We start from the raw sequence: 18,727 nt of genomic DNA, 5'->3' as shown, positions 1-18,727 counted from the left end.
AGTGGTGATGAGTTATGGGCATATCACTAAATCCCCAAAACCAAGAAGCCTCCGTGGAGTGGAAACATGCTTGTTCCGCAGTACGAAAAAAATTCAGAGTGATTCAGTCTGCTAGGAAAGTGGTTGTGACAGTGTTTTGGGATGTGCATGGCGTGTTACTTTTGGACTCCCTCGCTGAACACAGGACCTGCCCTTCGTAACAAACGCCACGATGTTAATGTTCGAAGGTGTCAGATTTCTTTTTGACAGTGTGTGCCCCCATATTACTGCTCCTGTTTACGAGAAAATCGCCAAATGTGTGTGGGAAGTGCTCCAGCATCTACTGTACAGTCTGGATGTTGCACCATTGATCTTTCATCTGTTTGGTCACATGAAGAAATTCCTGGGCAGCTGACTCTTTGTGAGGGATGCGGAAGTGAAATCAGCAATCCACAGATGGCTATGCTCCAACCAAATGGACTTCTACGAGCAGGGCATATTGAAACTGGTACCCTGACAGTGTATTGAGAATGTTGGTGACTGTAGAAAACTAGGTAAAATATGCGAGTTCACTTGTGATTGTTTTGTCACCTATTAAACTTTTTACTAATAAAACTATTTTGCACCTCTTTCAGACATTCCCTTGTATTTATTTTACTCATTTTGGTTTATGTTTAACATTCATGGATTCATTTATTTTTTAGTTTGATATTTAACATACATGTATTTTGTTAATTGAAAATAATAGCTAACTCATTATTGTGATAGAAAATAGTTGCAGTAATGACAGTCTGTAAAGAAATGCTTAAAACGTAATATTTTTAAACATCATGCACATAAAATGATTGAAATTTCTTAACGTAATATACACAACGGAGAAGATAAAAATGAAACAAAATTCAGCAGGATTTCAAATTGTCATGGCTGATCCTCTAAATTTTCTGATTTGTATCAGCTCTAGTTGTGTTAAATGATTTTGATGTCCACTTGAAAAACAGTGGAATTGAGCTACAGACACTACTACATAATTAATCCTCTTCACTAAGGCTTGCCAATGTACAGAAGTATGCTTGATACAAATCACGATATTTAGAGGATTACCCGTGACGATTAGAAGTCCCGCTGAATTTTGTTTTATATTCTCTTCTCTGTTGTGTGTATTATGTGAAGAAAATTTCATTAATTTATGTGCATGGCATATAAAAAGTTATGTTTTAAGCCTCTCTATAAAAAGTTACACTTTAAGCATTTCTTTACGGATTATCATTATTGTAATTATTTTCAATAAATAAAATACACATATGTGAAACAATAAATTAAAAATAAAAGAAAACACGAGTGTAAAACATGAAATAAAAATTTAAAACATAACACAAAAATAAGTAAAACAAATAGTTAATTATCTTCAACTTGAAAAAGTCATGATGGAACAATGGGAAAGATACTTACTACCCCAAGCCCCAGTGAATTTACTGGTTTTTTCTGGTCATCGGATTCTGGGGGACTGGGAACATCACGAAGTAAAGAGTCGGAACTTCTCAAAACCTCTTTGCAAACATTTTATTGGCGCACTCAACACCAATACACAGGTTAAGATAGGCAAACTCAAACAGCCTGCTGATGTACTAGAAAAATTTCCCATCAAAATCCTCACAATACAAGAGACGCATTTTACTGGCGAGAACCATTTTGACACGGAAAACGACAGAATGTACAAAGGAAAACCTGCTGTCAGGAGAGAAACACCTACAGCGTTTGGCACAGGATTTGCAGTACACAAATCTGTCATGGACAACATCATAGATTTCAGTTCAGTATCAGAAAGAATCTCCACAGTAACCTTCAAATCAGGAAACTGAAGATACACAACCGTCAACGCACGTGCACCTACAAATGATCACAACAGGAAGAGACCACAAGAAGTTGGAAGACTTTTGGGAAGACATGGAAGAAATGACAAACAAAATACCAGAAAGACATGTCAAAATTGTACTAGGAGATTTCACTGCACATCTAGGCAAAGAGAAGTAGTACAAGCAAATCACAGGCCCACATACAGCACACAAATGCACAAACAAGAATGGGGAGCATTTCATAAAGTAGTGTCAAAATTTTAACTCAAAAGTTATGTCGACTCAATCTCGGAAGCCGAGACGAAAACTGACAACGTGGAAAATGCCCAAAAACATATGGGGAGAATTCCAAATAGACCACATAGCTGTGACAAGTAAAACCTTGAGTGAAATTCTAAATGTGAGAACTCGCAAAGGATTCTTAGTCTGACTGTCACTTGCTACGAGTAAAGATTAGGCAAATTCCAAAGAATAGAAAGGCAACACAGAGCAAAATTATAAGACCGGATCCAGAACACATAAGGATAAACAAAGATAAAATTATTGAAGAAATTAATCAGAATACAACAGAGAATTGGATAGACCTGGCGAAGATAATTCAGGAGGAATGTGTTGGGATCAGTCTCCCAGGAAATGCAAATATAGATGGTGAAATGCAACTTCTGATCAGGCAGTTGAACGAAGAATTAAGGCATGGAAGTAGTTTAGCAGCAACAGAACAACTGAAACCTGGCAGGATTTCCATAAAATCCAAAAAACAATTCTCAAGACATTGGAGCAGTGAAAAAGAGCATACAACAAAGATAGACTAGATGATATTTTTCTTGAAGTCCAATAATACAAGAAATTTCTACAGAATATTCGGGGAAAATATAATGGGTTAGCAGCCTTATCTGCTTCAGAAGAACAAATGGAACTCTAGAAACACACTCTATAGAAAATTTCAATATTCTTGAAGGATTCTTTGATAAACTCCTCAACTGTGAAGCCCAAGGAAAGATTACACTTCACAAAACACTACCAAACCCAGACTCAAAGCCGCCTACAATCACAGAGATGGAGGAGATTATAAAACAACTAAACAAAAGCAGAGCCCTAGTGGAAGGTGGCATTATTGCTGAGATCTGGAAACTCACAGACCAAAATATTACAAAGAAAATTCATAAAATTCTCTTGGAAATATGGAGTTCAGACAAAATTTCACAGGAATGGAAATGGGCACTGATTCACCCACTCCACAGAAAGGGAGACAGGACAGAGCCTAATAATTATAGAGGGATCTCATTATTACCGGTCACTTACAAAATTCTGTCCAAAGTGTTACTGAACAGACTAGAACCACAAGTGGGTACAAAGATAAGTGAATACCAGGCAGGGACTGTAAGAAGGCCTATGACTCCATTGACAGGCAGACTCTCTTTGACACACTAGAAGAATATGGAATAGACAGAAGAACTAGGGCACTATTAGAACAGATGCTACTTCCAAAATAAAATTTATGGGAGAAATCTCCGAGCCATTTGAGACACGTACAGGGGTCAGACAAGGAGATAATCTCTCATCACTTCTATTCAACATAGTCCTGGACAAAATTATCTAGCAGTGGGAAGAAAAAGTAAAAGGAATTCAGGTAGGAAGAACACTTGCAAACAAGATAATCATAAAATGCCTAGCATTTGCAGATGACTTGGCAATACTCAGCAACAACAGAGAAGCAGCTCAAGAAGCCCTGGAATATTTACATGAAGTCTCTGCTAAAATGAGTTGCATATATCATATGAGAAAACACAATATATGGAAAGAAAGAACAATAATTCAGAAGTCATGCACACAAAATATGGATTGGTTAGCAGAGTGGAAAAATTTAACTATCCTGGAGAGAATACATACAAATAGGAGGATCAAACAAGACATCCAATACAGAACAAACAGGAAAACTTCAGAAAGCGTACAAACTCACATGAACGCACTACAATAAAAGAAGCACCTCAAGACAGGCAAAACTCAGGCACTTCAATACGGTTGTTCTACCAGAAGCCCTCTATGCATCAGAAATGACCTCAGTCGGGGCATCAGGCATCGCAGAGACACAAAAGATGGAACATAAAATCCTTCGAAAAATTTTTGGAGCAATACATAGAGATGGTATATGGATTAAGAGGCCAACCAAAGAACTATACGGACATACAGACAGACTCACGGACATAATCAGAAAACGTTGATTAACATTCCTTGGGCATATACACAGAATGAACAACACCAAATTCACAAAGAGAATTTTTGATCTAGTCAACAGCTCAATCAAAAATACCAACTGGTTTCATGAAATAGAAGAAGACCTAAAACAAGCAGGAATCAATAAGGAAATGATAGATGAAAGAGACAAATTCAGAAACAAAATTATGCACATGAAATTTGAAGTAAAAGAAAGGAAGAAACCATGGAAAATATGGACAGAGCAAAGGAAACACACACACAGTCAAAGAATGAAGAGGTTTTGGGAAGAGAAAAAGAAGAAAACATAAAAAAGGGAAAATTGAATAATCATATAACATTTAAGTTCAATCACTGTCTTAAGGGCCAAAATGTATAATAATAATAATAATAATAATAATAATAATAATAATAATAATAATTTTGATGATAATTTTGATATTTAATTAAGTATGTTAAAAATACTCGGACAGCGCATTGTGTACAGCTTATTTTCCAAAAATGGTATTTCAGATGCCAGTCTTATTACACAGGGATGTCCATGGCATGAAAGCTTCTTTAATTTATGTTGTAAAAAAGTTTACATTTTTCAGTATTAATTAATGGTGGTGGGGTAATTTGCAAAAGTTCAGGTTATTACAAAAGTTGATTATACTGTTTTTCAAGAACATTAATTACATATCAGCTTTTATATGAAAAACATTTTTATGTCACCGTTTTGAAGATATACCCTCTAAACCTAAAATACCAAATTACAATTCGGAGTGTGTTTCGTCCTTAAAACTGAAACTGGGTACAAACAGAAAAATACGTATTTCACTATTTTGTCTCTCCACAAACCCACCAAGTTTCATCAAGATCGTTTATTGACATGTGGGAATGTGCCCTCTTAAGTCAAAACTTGCCCCTGACACCCCTGCACACTTCAGTTACAGAGAACGAGTCGACTAGTGTGTGTGTGTGTGTGTGTGTGTGTGTGTGTGTGTGTGTGTAGTTTTATGCTACTAAATATGATGGAGAGAGGAAAAATATTTAGAATGCTGTTGTGTGTATTTATATCTGGCATAAATACCACCCTCCATATTGCTAACATAATACAGGAATGAATGTGATTCCAAGTTACTTAACATATATGTTGCATGCAATAGGAATGTGTGGAGGAGCCAGGTAAATGAGACAACAGTATGAACAATGAGAATTTTGAAGAATTTTCATTTCAGTACTGTGGTTGTCTGTCTGAGGAAATCAGTATTGTACAATTGGTGTTCCAGTTTTTATCATATTTCACCTTAAAGCTATCATTTTAATTTCTCAGTAATGAAATTTCTTTCCTTAGTTTCTCTTTTTTTTTCAAAAATATAATTGACATATACAATAATCAAGGTAAAAATACCGCTTTTTCTTGTTGTGGTGACAACGATTTGAGGCACAGCCCAAGATCTAGGTTTCGGTGAAAAATTGTTGTTTGATTTTGTGACAGTGTTTCTTCAAGTCCTCCACCCCCTGAAGCCCCCAAATTGTGCGTTCTGTGGTTATGTAGTAAAACGTGGTCTGTAGAGTAATGTGCCTACTAAGTGGATAAAGGATGGAAAAAACCCACCATGGTTTAATGACAAAATTCGGAAGATGCTGAGGAAAAAATGGCTGTTGCATTCTTGGTTCAAAAGAGAATGCACAAACGAGACAAGGAAAGGTTAGTAGAGTTTCATCTGTCTGTGAAGAGATCTGTGCGCAAAACATACAACTATCACCACCGTCACACCTTAGCAAAAGATCTGGCAGAGAAGCCAAGAAAATTCTGGTCCTATTGAAAATCGCTAAGCAGATATAAGTCTCTCATTCAGTCCCTTGTTGACCAGTCAGGTGTGGCAGTTGAAAGCTGAAATTTTAAATCTCACATTCAAGAAATTGCTCACCCAGGAGACTCACACAAGCATACTGTCGGGCAGACTCCCATATGGATGATGTAGTAATAAGCATAAAAAAACAACTGAAAGATTTGAAAGCAAATAAATCACAAGGTCTGGATGGAATCCCAGTTCGATTTTAAAAAGAGTACTCTATGGCATAGGCCCCTTACCTATCTGGCATTTATTGTGAATCTTTTGCCCAGCACTTAGCCCCCAGCGATGGAAAAAAGGGCAGGTGACTCCAGTAGGTAAAAAGGGTAAAAGAACTAACCCGCAAAATGACAGACCAATGTCCCTAACTACTGTTTGCTGCAGCATCCTTGTACCTATTCTCAGGTCTAATATAATAAACTTTCTCGAGACTTTTTCTAATGCATTACTATACTCATTGTCCTTCCTTCTAGCTCTTCTTTCCTGTGTTTCTCTTGTCGCGTTACAAGCTGCACTGCACATTGTGGTGTCACCGCCAGACACCACACTTGCTAGGTGGTAGCTTTAAATCGGCCGCGGTCCATTAGTACATGTCGGACCCGCGTGTTGCCACTGTGTGATCGCAGACCGAGCGCCACCACAAGGCAGGTCTCGAGATACGGACTAGCACTCGCCCCAGTTGTATGGACGACGTAGCTAGCGACTATACTGACGAAGCCTCGCTCCTTTGCCGAGCAGATAGATAGAATAGCCTTCAGCTAAGTCAATGGCTACGACCTAGCAAGGCGCCATTAGTAACATTGCATGTATCTAAAGAGTCTCACTTGTATTGCCACAATCTCCAGATGTACCAAAAGGATGGATTAAAGTTAAGTATTCCCGAAGCTACTTACTTTTCTTTATAGCATTCATAACGTATCCTGTTTCAGACCTCACGCACCCTGCTTTGGCTTAGCGCGTGCCTTTCGGCTTCCTCTCATTGTTTCTAGGCTGTCTTGTCTAGACATAACACACACTGTACTTACAAGCCCTCGATTCAACCGTCTTGGCCGTGCACAACAGACGGCTACAAGACCATGCTAATTGTTTGTGCAGCATCTTACATTCCACATTACTCCCACCATTGTCATTAATCCAATACCTTCAAGTTGATCACTCTCCGTGTGTTTTCACATGTTATTTCTCTCACCTTTCTGGTGCCACACGATGTTGTATCTCGTCCTACCAACTACTCCCCGCCCGCCACTCTTTCTCCGTACTATCGCAGTTGACATCTATTAATTTCACCTCATCCGATCACATCTCCCGTCCCTGTTCTTCACACTTATCCACCCTCAGACCTGCAACCCACAGTAAAATATTTTTTATTTGTATCTTTTCTGTGATCTCATTGTGACTTCACAAGAATTTTAGTGAGTTTTCCCCTTTCACTATCATCATACACTCTCAGATTTCATGTTGTTTCCCCGTTTTCCATCCGTTTCATCCTTTTCGTTATTTTTTCCCCCACTTATTTGGGTGTAGTTTTGTGAATTTTTTTGTACATAATTCTACGTTATTTATGTAATTTTTTGCATTTTTTCCTCACCATGGATCCTTGCTGCTTCTATCTGCATCAGTACAGAAAAGTTTCCTTACCCCTAGCCAGAATCCAGTCCCACATACTATTCCTGCATTGTTACCTGGCTCATGGAATCCCCCCTTCCATCTGCGTCACTACTGAAAAGTTTCTTTATGCCTAGCCAGATCTCAGTCCACATATTGTTCCAGCATTGTTACGTGGCTCATGGAATCTCCCCACCCCCTCCACCCCCACCCCCCACCCAAATAGCCTTACTGACAATTTACCCATCTACAGCTGCCACCCTTCCTGCCACAGTGACCTCCATCTGTACACATCGCACCAATCCTTGGCTCTCACCAACATAGTCCTGCAAAACCATATCAACCAAGCCCAAAACTCCTAGCAATACCTTCTCTCCATCTGTAAAATTCTCATGCCGTGCAATCCCAAAATCCCGGATCCAAGGATTCTGCCAGCTGTCATATACATTTACCTATAAACCTTGCTACAGTGACCCCATTCCAGACATCCAGCAGGATCTCCAGTCTCTCCTAAAATCCTTAGTCCACAGCTCGTGGTCTCGCGGTTCCGTTCTCGCTTCCCAAGCACGGAGTCCTGGGTTCAATTACCGGCGGAGTCAGGGATTTTTCACCTGCCTCGAGATGACTGGGTGTTTGTGTTGTCCTCATCATTTCATCATCATCATGAAAGTGGCGCCATTGGGCTGAGATAAGGTTCGGAATTTGTACGGGCGCTGATAACCGCGCAGTTGAGCACCCCACAAACCAAACATCATCATCATCTAATCCTTAGGCCAATCTCAGAACCTTTCCATGGAGTCCATCTCTCTCCTCATCCCTACCAATTCCTGCATTCCTACCTTTTACATGCTTTCTACAGTCCATAAACACAACCACAGAACAGCCCATTGTGGCCAGTTATTGTGCCCCAACAGAGAGAATTTCTGCATTTGTAGACCAACACTTTCAGCCTGTTACCAAGAACCTACCCTCCTGTATAAGGTGATGATGATTAGTTTGTGGTGCTCGACTGCGTGGAAATCAGCGCCTGTACAAAGTCCCAAATTTTACACAGTCCATTTTCTTTTCACAATCCAATCTAGTCACTCTCCTCTATAATAGATACCAACCATTTCCTCTACCGACTCTCCACAATTCCTGTCCCTTGACCGCACAGTGCCCTGATCGTCACTTTTGGTGCTACCTTCCTTTACACGAACATCCCTAATGACCACGATATTACCACTGTTGAACACTACAACAATGCCCGACGGATTCCAAACCAACCACCTCCTTCCTGGCTGCCATGACCAACTATATCCTCACCCGCAATTGCTTCTCCTTTGAAGTCATTACCTACAAACAAATCCAGGTTATGGCTATGGGCACCTGCATGGTAACATCCTGTGCAAACTTATTCATGGGCCATCTAGAGGAATCCTTCTTAAACACCCAGAATCCTAAACCCCTCACCTGGTTTAGATTCATTGATGACATCTTTGTGATCTGGATTGAGGGTGAGGACACCCTGTTCACATTCCTCCAGAACCTCAACCTCAACAGCTTCTCCCTCATTTGCTTCACCTGGTCCTACTCAACCCAACAAGCCACCTTCCTAGATGTTGACCTCCACCTGAAAGATGGCTACCTAAGTACCTCTGTCCATATCAAACCTACTAACCACCAGCAATACCTGTGCTTTGACAGCTGCCACCCACTCCATATCAAGAAGTCCCTTCCATACAGCCTAGCTGCCATGGTCATCGCATCTGCAGTGACGAGCGGTCCCTCTCAAAATATACAGAGGGTCTCCCTGAGGCCTTTGTAGACTGTATTTATCCTCCCAACATAAAAACAAATCAACCATGCCTTATCTTTCCAGTCACCCACCATCTCCCAAAGTCCCACTGTCCAGCCACAGAGGAACGTTCCCCTTTGTAACTCAGTACTATCTAGGACTAGAGGAACCGAATTACGTTCTCTGCCAGGGTTTCGACTACCTCTTGTTGTGCCCTGAAATGAGAAATGTCCTGCCCACTATCCTTCCCACCCCTCCCGCAGTGGTATTCCGCCGTCCACCGAACCTACGCAATGTATGTGTCCATCCTTACACAACTGCTGCTTCCAACCCCTTACCTCATGGCTCATATCCCTGTAATATATGTAGATACAAGACCTGTCCCATACATCCTCCCACCACCACCTACTACAGTCCGGTTATAAACATCACGTAGCCCATCAAAGGCAGGGCTGGCTGTGAAACCAGTCATCTGATCCTCAAGCTAAGCTGCAATCACTGTGCTGTGCTGCATTCTGTGTGGACATGACAACCGACAAGCTGTCTGTTCGTATGAATGGTCACCGCCAAAGTGTGGCCAAGCAACAAGTGGACCACCTTGTTGCTGAGCACGCCGTCCAATACGACATTCGGCATTTCAGTGACTACTTCGCAGTCTGTACCATATGGGTCCTCCCCACCAACACCAGATTTTCTGAATTGCGCGGGTGGGAACGGTCCTGCATTCCTGCAACCCTCCTGGCGTCAACCTTTATTAGTCATTGTCCTCACCCATCAACCCCTTCCCTGTTCCCATTCCAGCGCCTTACAGCCACAATTTTTACTTTTGCCCTTTTCTGCTATGCCACCTTTCCTGCTCTCCGTCTTATCTCCCGACTGCACCTAGCTGCTCTACCATCTCTCCACCTCATCCCTGTACATTTCCCAGCAGCACTTCACCGTCCCCCATCTCTAGCCTGCTGTCCGTCCCCACCTCAGCCTCCTCCGTACCCCCACCCAGTTGCCTCTCCCATCATGCACTGCTGCTCCTGCTCGTAGTGGGACTTCAGCTGCCACAGGCTGTGGTCGTGCGTGTGTCACCTATTTGTGACAAAGGCCTTGTTGACTGAAAGCTTATTTTGCGACAGTCTTTGTTGCGGCTGTCTGCAACGTGAAATTTCCACTATGTGGTGAGGAGCTATGCTTTTCGTAATATTTTTTCTTGACACTAAGAAGCTTATCTCCACGAAGCAGCATGGATTTAGAAAGCATTGCTCGTGCGAACATCAGCTTACCAATTTCTCTCATGGTATCCTGCAAACTATGGATAAAGGGTGACAGGCACGTTCCACATTTCCATGCATTTGCCGCGGTGCCCCATTGCAGCCTGTTAATGAAGGTATGGGCATATGGAATATGTTCACAGGTATGTGAGTTGCTTAAAGACTTCTCAAATAATAGAGCCCAGTATGTTAAGAGGGTGTTCATCAGAGACGATGATAATGTTAAAAGTGACCCAGGCAAATGCGACAGGACTGTTGCTTTTCTCTATATACGTAAATGATTTGGTGAACAGGGTGGACAGCAATCTGCAGTTGTTTGTTGATGACGCTGTGGTGCACGGTAAGGTGTAGAAGTTGAGAGACTGTAGGAAGATACAAGATGACTTAGAAGAAATATAGTTGGTGTGATGAATGGCAGCAAGCTCTAAATGTGGAAAAATGTAAGATAATGCTAAGCGGTATGAAACAGAATGAGCATGTGAGAACTCTGGTAAAGAAGATGAATGGCGAACTTCGGTTTATTGGGGGAATTTTAGGAAAGAATGGTTCACATGTAAAAGAGACTGTTTACAGGACGATGGTGTGACCTATTCTCGAGTACTGCTGGAGTGTTTCGGACCTGTACCAGGTCTGATTTGAGGAAGATGTCAGTGCAATTCAGAGGCAGTCTACTAGATTTGTTACAGGTAGGTTCGAGGAACATGTGTTGCGGAGATGCTTCGAGATAGCAAATGGGAATCCTCGGCCGGAGAGTGACATTCTTTTCGAGGGACACTATTGAGAAAATTTAGATAACTGGCATTTGAAGCTGAATGTCGATCAATTCTACTGCTGCCAACATATATTGCGTATAAGGAACACGAAGATAAGATTAGACAAATTAGGGCGCATAAGGAGCTATAGAGACAAGTCATTTCTCCCTTGCTCTATTTGCGATTGGAACAGGAAAGGAAACGACTAGTAGTGGTACACGGTACCCTCCTCCCCACACGGTACGGTAGTTTGCAGAGTATCTGTGTAGATATAGATGCAGGTATTTACAGCTCAATGGAAATTCTTATTTCCATATTGTAGTTTGATTTCAAGTACATTTGAAGGCATCAATACAAGAGTGTGCCTACCCAAAAAGCCCAGATGCCCACAGAGGTCTTGTTAAGTATGCACACGATGATATGATGTTACAGTTGTAGTACTTGTCCATAGCGTCATTGCTTGGAACTGGTGGTTTTTATTGTACTAGTTACTACTTCCGGATATTTTTCTGTTGTGTACTTCATTGTAACTGTGACTAAAGAAGTAACACAAGGTAAAATTAATATGTTGCTTTTCTTAGATCTGGACATATTTTTTTGCTGTGTGAAAACTCCGTGTTACAATGTTCCAACTATACTGAATAAATACTTTCTCATAGATAAAACTGTGTCATTGTTTTTACCTGCATCACACAGCTCTCACCCTCCTCCTTTTACCCTTTTTTGAATAAAAAATAAATAGTGCCATTACCCTTGAATGGAAATGTATTGCAGGATGCCGTGGCAAGGAAGACAGGATGTGTTGATAGACAGATTTGATGTACGTGCTCATCTGGATATCATCCCAGAGTATCCATCACGGACAGAGCCGCCGCCACCAGAGGAGTTGTCAAGGGAAGAGAGGCTTATAAATTATGAGCGGTATCGCATCATTGTCCAAAATGATTTTCTTGGAAGTGAGTATAGCTTAACATATCCGAGATTAAGTGGAAACAGGACTTTGCCAAAGGACACAATTACAGCTATTATTATATTGTTAAGCCAGTTTCATTGATGATTTAAGCATTAGGTGAGTAAGAGAATGTGTATTATAATAATAATGATTTTTATTATGTAAGTATCATAAAGTGGCTAAATCAAATCAAAAATTGGTCATTAGTGGAAGTAAAAAACCGTGGAAGGCAGCACAGTATAGTTTAAAGATGTAAAATTTGCTTCTGGAGAAGGTAGCAATATTTAAAAAAGATAAACATGAAAAGGGATAGATAACGCTGACAATTAAAAAAAGGAGAGCTAATAATAGATCAGAAAATGAAATCTTAAGATACAAGATGTATGTCACATACAAAATCTGTTGTGGTGTCACGTGAAATGCGAATATTTTCTTGTAAGTGTATTTGTGTGTACGCTTGAAGAGTGCTAGTAGTTCTCAAAGCCTGACGTCCGAAGAGGTAGAAATTCTATTCTTAAAAAAGCGATTGTGTATGCTAGTGCATATAATGTTTTTGCAAGTGGTGCCCCACAGCTTGTTGATACTTACAGAAAATTATATTCCATCTGCTGTTAAGGAAAACCTTTACTGTTGAATACAATTTCAGTTATCACAAAGTGGTGCCCCACAGCTTGTTGATACTTACAGAAAATTATATTCCATCTGCTGTTAAGGAAAACCTTTACTGTTGAATACAATTTCAGTTATCACAAAGTGGTGCCCCACAGCTTGTTGATACTTACAGAAAATTATATTCCATCTGCTGTTAAGGAAAACCTTTACTGTTGAATACAATTTCAGTTATCACAAATCTTTGGCAACCAAAGAAAAATTTATCAGTCACAGTATTTCTATGGGTGGGTGTGTACAGGATGTTCATCTGCACTATGTAATGTCAAAAACCCAAACTGAACACCAAACTTGATTCATAAAACTCAATGTTAAGAAGATTCATTTTTGTTGATCAAAACATCCAACACCTGTACCATAACTCTTGGTGACTGTGGTTTTCAATAAACATATGTCATTTGTTTTTATATTGTGGAAACTTTTTGTATGCTAGCACCAAATGGGCACAGGATGATTTATTGAAAAATGAATTAGAAATAATTCTTGAGTTTCTCCCGGCGTATTTGATAATCAAAATATCCACGGGTATGCTGCCGGTCTATAGTGTCCAACGGGCACAATATTTCGGCGATCAAACATGTCGCCATCATCAGGTGAACTGACGAACTGAGCTCCTGTGAACGTGCCGGCACGGAGATCCGTACGCTATGGCTGCTCAGAGGGAACTGGGTTCGGTCGCGGCGGCGGCCGATTTAAATACCCTCCGCCCGCGGCGCGCTCCCTCCGCCGTCCGCGCCCAGCGCCACGGTCGCGCGGTGGAACAGATTGCGACGGCGTCTGAGATGACGTCGGTGTGATGGCTCTGTCCGCCGTGGTCGTCACAACTATACGTCTGCTCGATTTACTCTTGATTAACCCGATCGCTGGTTCCCAAGCCTTGCTAAGATTATAGCCACAGTCACGGTTTATGAGGTCGTCATTGGTGCGAATTTCGATGGCCTCTCTAACAACGCTGTCCCAGTATCTCGACGTTTGTACCAGAATCCTCGTGCGGTCATACTCCATAGTGTGATTTTCCGACAAACAATGTTCAGCGACCGCCGACTTGCTCGGATACATCAGTCGAGTGTGCCTCTGGTGTTCACGGCATCGATCCTCGACGGAACGCATCGTCTGACCAATATACGACTTGCCACATTGACACGGAATCTGGTACACGCCGGCCTTCCTCAAACCGAGGTCATCTTTGGCGCTCCCCACCAGTGCAAGAGTTTTATTTGGAGGACAAAACACAGTTCCAACTCGGTGTTTCTTCAGAATGCGGGCGATTTTCCCCGAGAGTGCGCCTATGTATGGAATAAATGCAGTGCCTACCTCCTCCCTCAAATAATGGGTACTCAGAGTGGCAGATTCAACGTGCTCTCCGCCCAACCACTGCAGCACAACCTGTTGAGATGGATGAAGTCACGAGGGAGGAGGTAGGCACTGCATTTATTCCATACACAGGCGCACTCTCGGGGAAAATCGCCCGCATTCTGAAGAAACACCGGGTTGGAACTGTGTTTTGTCCTCCAAATAAAACTCTTGCACTGGTGGGGAGCGCCAAAGATGACCTCGGTTTGAGGAAGGCCGGCGTGTACCAGATTCCGTGTCAATGTGGCAAGTCGTATATTGGTCAGACGATGCGTACCGTCGAGGATCGATGCCGTGAACACCAGAGGCACACTCGACTGATGTATCCGAGCAAGTCGGCGGTCGCTGAACATTGTTTGTCGGAAAATCACGCCATGGAGTATGACCGCATGAGGATTCTGGTACAAACGTCGAGATACTGGGACAGCGTTGTTAGAGAGGCCATCGAAATTCGCACCAATGACGACCTCATAAACCGTGACTGTGGCTATAATCTTAGCAAGGCTTGGGAACCAGCGATCGGGTTAATCAAGAGTAAATCGAGCAGACGTATAGTTGTGACGACCACGGCGGACAGAGCCATCACACCGACGTCATCTCAGACGCCGTCGCAATCTGTTCCACCGCGCGACCGTGGCGCTGGGCGCGGACGGCGGAGGGAGCGCGCCGCGGGCGGAGGGTATTTAAATCGGCCGCCGCCGCGACCGAACCCAGTTCCCTCTGAGCAGCTATAGCGTACGGATCTCCGTGCCGTCACGTTCACAGGAGCTCAGTCCGTCAGTTCACCTGATGATGGCGACATGTTTGATCGCCGAAATATTGTGCCCGTTGGACACTATAGACCGGCAGCATACCCGTGGATATTTTGATTGAATTAGAAATAGTTGTAAAAAAAATGCTTTATGTACTCTAGACTGCAGCAAGAAGGTGTTACAACTTTGTGCTTCCAAGACCATTTGTGTGGTTTTTTTTTTTATTAGCTGAATGGTCAGTTCGTCAGAATACCATGCACGGGGCCCCGGGTTCGAGTCCCGGCCGGGGTGGGAGATTTTCTCCCCTCAGGACTGGGTGTCGTGCTGTCCTAATCGTCATTTTGTCCCCATTGTCGACGCGCAAGTAAGCCAATGCGGCGTCGCACTTAATAAGACTTTCGCTTGGCAGCCAAACTTTCCGCCTGGGAACTCCAGCCACTGACAACATAAACTCATTTCCATTTTTTTAATTTAATTTTATTTTTTCCCCTGTAGAAAGAAGAAAGAACTTCCAGAGCTGTAAGAGGCCGTAAAGATTTCTGTAAGGAATTGAAATGGTAAAGGTAACCTGAGCTGCGTGTAAAGTGGTGTGAAAGGCAGTGCAGGAGGGGAAGAGTCGATGAAATGGTTTAGTCAAAACTTAAATGTCAGCTCGTAGTCATTTCGTTGCACAAACACAAGCTACAATAAATACCATGATAAAATACTGAATTATCTCGACAGTCTGATAGTAACACTTAAGAAACCAATTCATAGCCAAGAGTCGGTGCAGCACAAATAACAGTAAATCACACTTGAGTCTGGGGCTTGTACTGTAGCAGCACTTGTTACATCTGTCTGACAGATTGTGACGGTAAACAGTGTAGGCATAGTGCTGTGAGAGTGTTGGTGCTGCTGTGGTGGCTTGACTTTATCCCCAATATGAAACGATCAGTCACGTCCGTGTGACAGAATTTGGCCAAGGTTGGCGTCGCGTTACACGTCTGTGGTTGCGTGGTTCACACTGGCGAGAGACCACCGCCAGCTGCGTAGCTGTCTGTGCTCTGAGGAGTCTTATTGTTAGCACTGCCCCCAGAAAGGAAACCGATGACATGTACCAAAATGAATATATTCTGAAGATGAGGATATTTTCCATTAGTGACCATAGATTTGAGATTATGATACATGGAAGTACATGATGAGATTAAAAACTAATGAAAGAAAAAATGAAGGTGAAAAAATTGAGATTTCTAATACATGTGATTCAAACCTTTGTGTGATGTAAAATTAAATAAACGAGAGAACCAATTGTAAATGTAATTTAGAATATGTAAACAACAATGTTAAAGAGGAGCTAACACAGATTACTTTGTTTTATGAGTTTTAAAATAAATAGAGGCAGTAGTTGAGCACCTTTGGTAATGTCTCAAAAGGGTGGTAATTCATTAGTGACTACCAGTAGTTACCTAAAGCTATTGAAGTGAGGAATAATACTGTATGAATGATGTTGTATCTGGACCATTAGTTTCTCTGTTCCATGCTAAATCATATGCATTATTAAAATATTATCTAGTTTGACAGTTCATGTGTAACTCAGGAGTTTGTTATAGTGCTGTTACTGGTTTCGTGATTAAATCAATGAGCTGGCAGATAACTGTTGTAAATAGGGAATTCGCAATGACAGAAAATATTATAAAAAAAATGGAGACTGAAGATGACCTTCGACAAGAACAAATATAATGTGCTATAAATATACAAGAAAAAGGTAGAATTAATAGGAGGGGGGGGGGGGGGGGGAGAGAGAGAGAGAGAAAGAGAGAGAGAGAGAGAGAGAGAGCGTGCAAGCATCAGTATGTTGCACCATTGTTTTGTGCAGTAACAGTGAGAGCATCCAAAGCTGGTTTACTGTTAAATTTTCAAGTAAACACATTGTGTGAAGATTAAAATTACATGTGGAGCCTGAAGTACTCTTTATCATTATAAGTTAGCATGCAGTGTACAGATGTAGGAAATTGTGTATTTGTTTCTCTATGAGATCATCACCTGAAAAATTTGTTATTTATTCAATATTTTAGGTTGGTGAAGTTCATTTTCCATTGCTAAAGAGGAAAATTTTGATTTCTCTTAGCAGCCTGTTGTCAAAAGTGTTTAATGTTGCAAAAACTTGTCTTATTTTTGTTAACTGTGCTACTGTTGGAAAATGCAGATTTTGAAAGTTTGTATTTCATATATAACTTGAAGTGTATTGGTATTCTGGCTCATTACTAATTTAAAGCACCGACAAGGTGATGTTAGGACAGAAGTTACAACACTCCTAATTATTGCAGTTGAAGAAGAAAAGTTTCTGCACCAATTATATCTCGAGGAACAGTTCGGTCCCATCTCACGACCCGATGAGTCCACACCGCCACCCGGGGAGAAAGACGGCAAGAAGAAGCGGGAAAAGGGGGCGGCTATTCCGTACTCGTACGACAGCTCCACCTCACAGCAGGCTGCGCCAGCAACTGTTACACAGGAAACTGCAACAGCATCTCGTGCTGCTGACACCGAAAAGCCCGAAGAAGAGGAAGAAGAAGACAGTGATGTAGATTTTGGTAAGCTGTATTCTCCCTTGTAGTTTGGTGTTTCAAAATATTGGTTACTACCCAGAATAATTAAAACTATATTATTTGCATGTGCATGTCAGACACTCACATCTCGTGGTTTTGTGCTCGAGTCTGTGGCAATGCCTCACTGTTGTTGCTGATGTATAGATGGCAATTGTTTTTACCTGAATAAGTGTGCACTTCACTGTTGAAGACTGGCAACAGCGCTGCCAGCTGCCAGAGAACTTCTTTCGCCTACACACCTATAGGAGTTTTAACAGTACAGTAGGCATTTCTTAGGGCCTCAGCCAACTACCCTTGGGTGTAGAACACTGTGTGCTTTGACATTCGAGTATGACGTCTAAATGTTGTTTGTGATTGCTAGTGTCAGTTACATATTTACCTGTAATGCTCCTGCTGATATCCCTCATAGTAAAATATGTGGAATGCCACAGCATCACACACACATTTAAATTTGATGCCAGCTTGGTAACTTTCGTGCCAATTTTGCCACTGTCTCTGTGTCGAGCAAATTGTTGTTGTAGTGACGACTCTGACTGGACCCCATTCCAGACCTTCCCTCTACAGAAGTCCCACACTGCCTCAGGGAAGCAAAGCTCAGACCTAATTTAGTATCCTTGGTACTAACCTCTAGACCACAAAGGTGGTTCCTATCAGTAAAATGTTTCATTCAGCATTTGTATCTTCAACAGTCTGCATTGGGTATGTCACAACTTTTAGTACCCATCTCCACGAACATTTACATGCTTTTAGACTATGGAAAATCATTCAGGATATTGTTCATTGTTAACACATTTGAGATGGCTCCTGAATGAAACTGTGCAGAGACTCTGGCACCATATCAAAAAAGTTAACATGAGAAAATGAATCATTCAAAAGAGCAGAATCACCCTCATCGCCATTGTCTGAATCACTTGAAAACACTATCATATTAGCTTCTTTACAGGTTTAATGGTACTCTAGCAAACTTCAGAATAATCCTGCAGCATTGAAGCATAAAAGAGAGGAGAACACCAAAAAAAACTTTAGTTGTAAAGAAAATGCACCATTTAGAAGAACAAAACACAGTGCAACACAAACATCTGTTGATAGCAAAATGTGTCAGAGGCCTTATGACAACTGTGCAGTATACT

General features: G+C 41.6%; 1 protein-coding gene across 4 annotated transcripts in view; it reads left to right on the top strand.

Moving 5' to 3' along the window:
• LOC124551326 (CLK4-associating serine/arginine rich protein) overlaps positions 1-18,727 on the top strand; it is a 169,486-nt gene that overhangs the window by 11,581 nt on the left and 139,178 nt on the right. For all 4 annotated transcript variants that reach the window (XM_047126339.1, XM_047126340.1, XM_047126338.1 and 1 more), the window contains exons 4-5: positions 12,058-12,239; positions 17,316-17,582. In XM_047126339.1, coding sequence (XP_046982295.1) covers positions 12,058-12,239; positions 17,316-17,582 — 449 coding nt within the window. The remainder of the gene's footprint in view (positions 1-12,057; positions 12,240-17,315; positions 17,583-18,727) is intronic.

Source organism: Schistocerca americana, chromosome 9 (assembly GCF_021461395.2).
Source record: "Schistocerca americana isolate TAMUIC-IGC-003095 chromosome 9, iqSchAmer2.1, whole genome shotgun sequence".
Classification (NCBI taxonomy): domain Eukaryota; kingdom Metazoa; phylum Arthropoda; class Insecta; order Orthoptera; family Acrididae; genus Schistocerca; species Schistocerca americana.
This window is presented reverse-complemented; position numbering and strand designations above follow the sequence as displayed.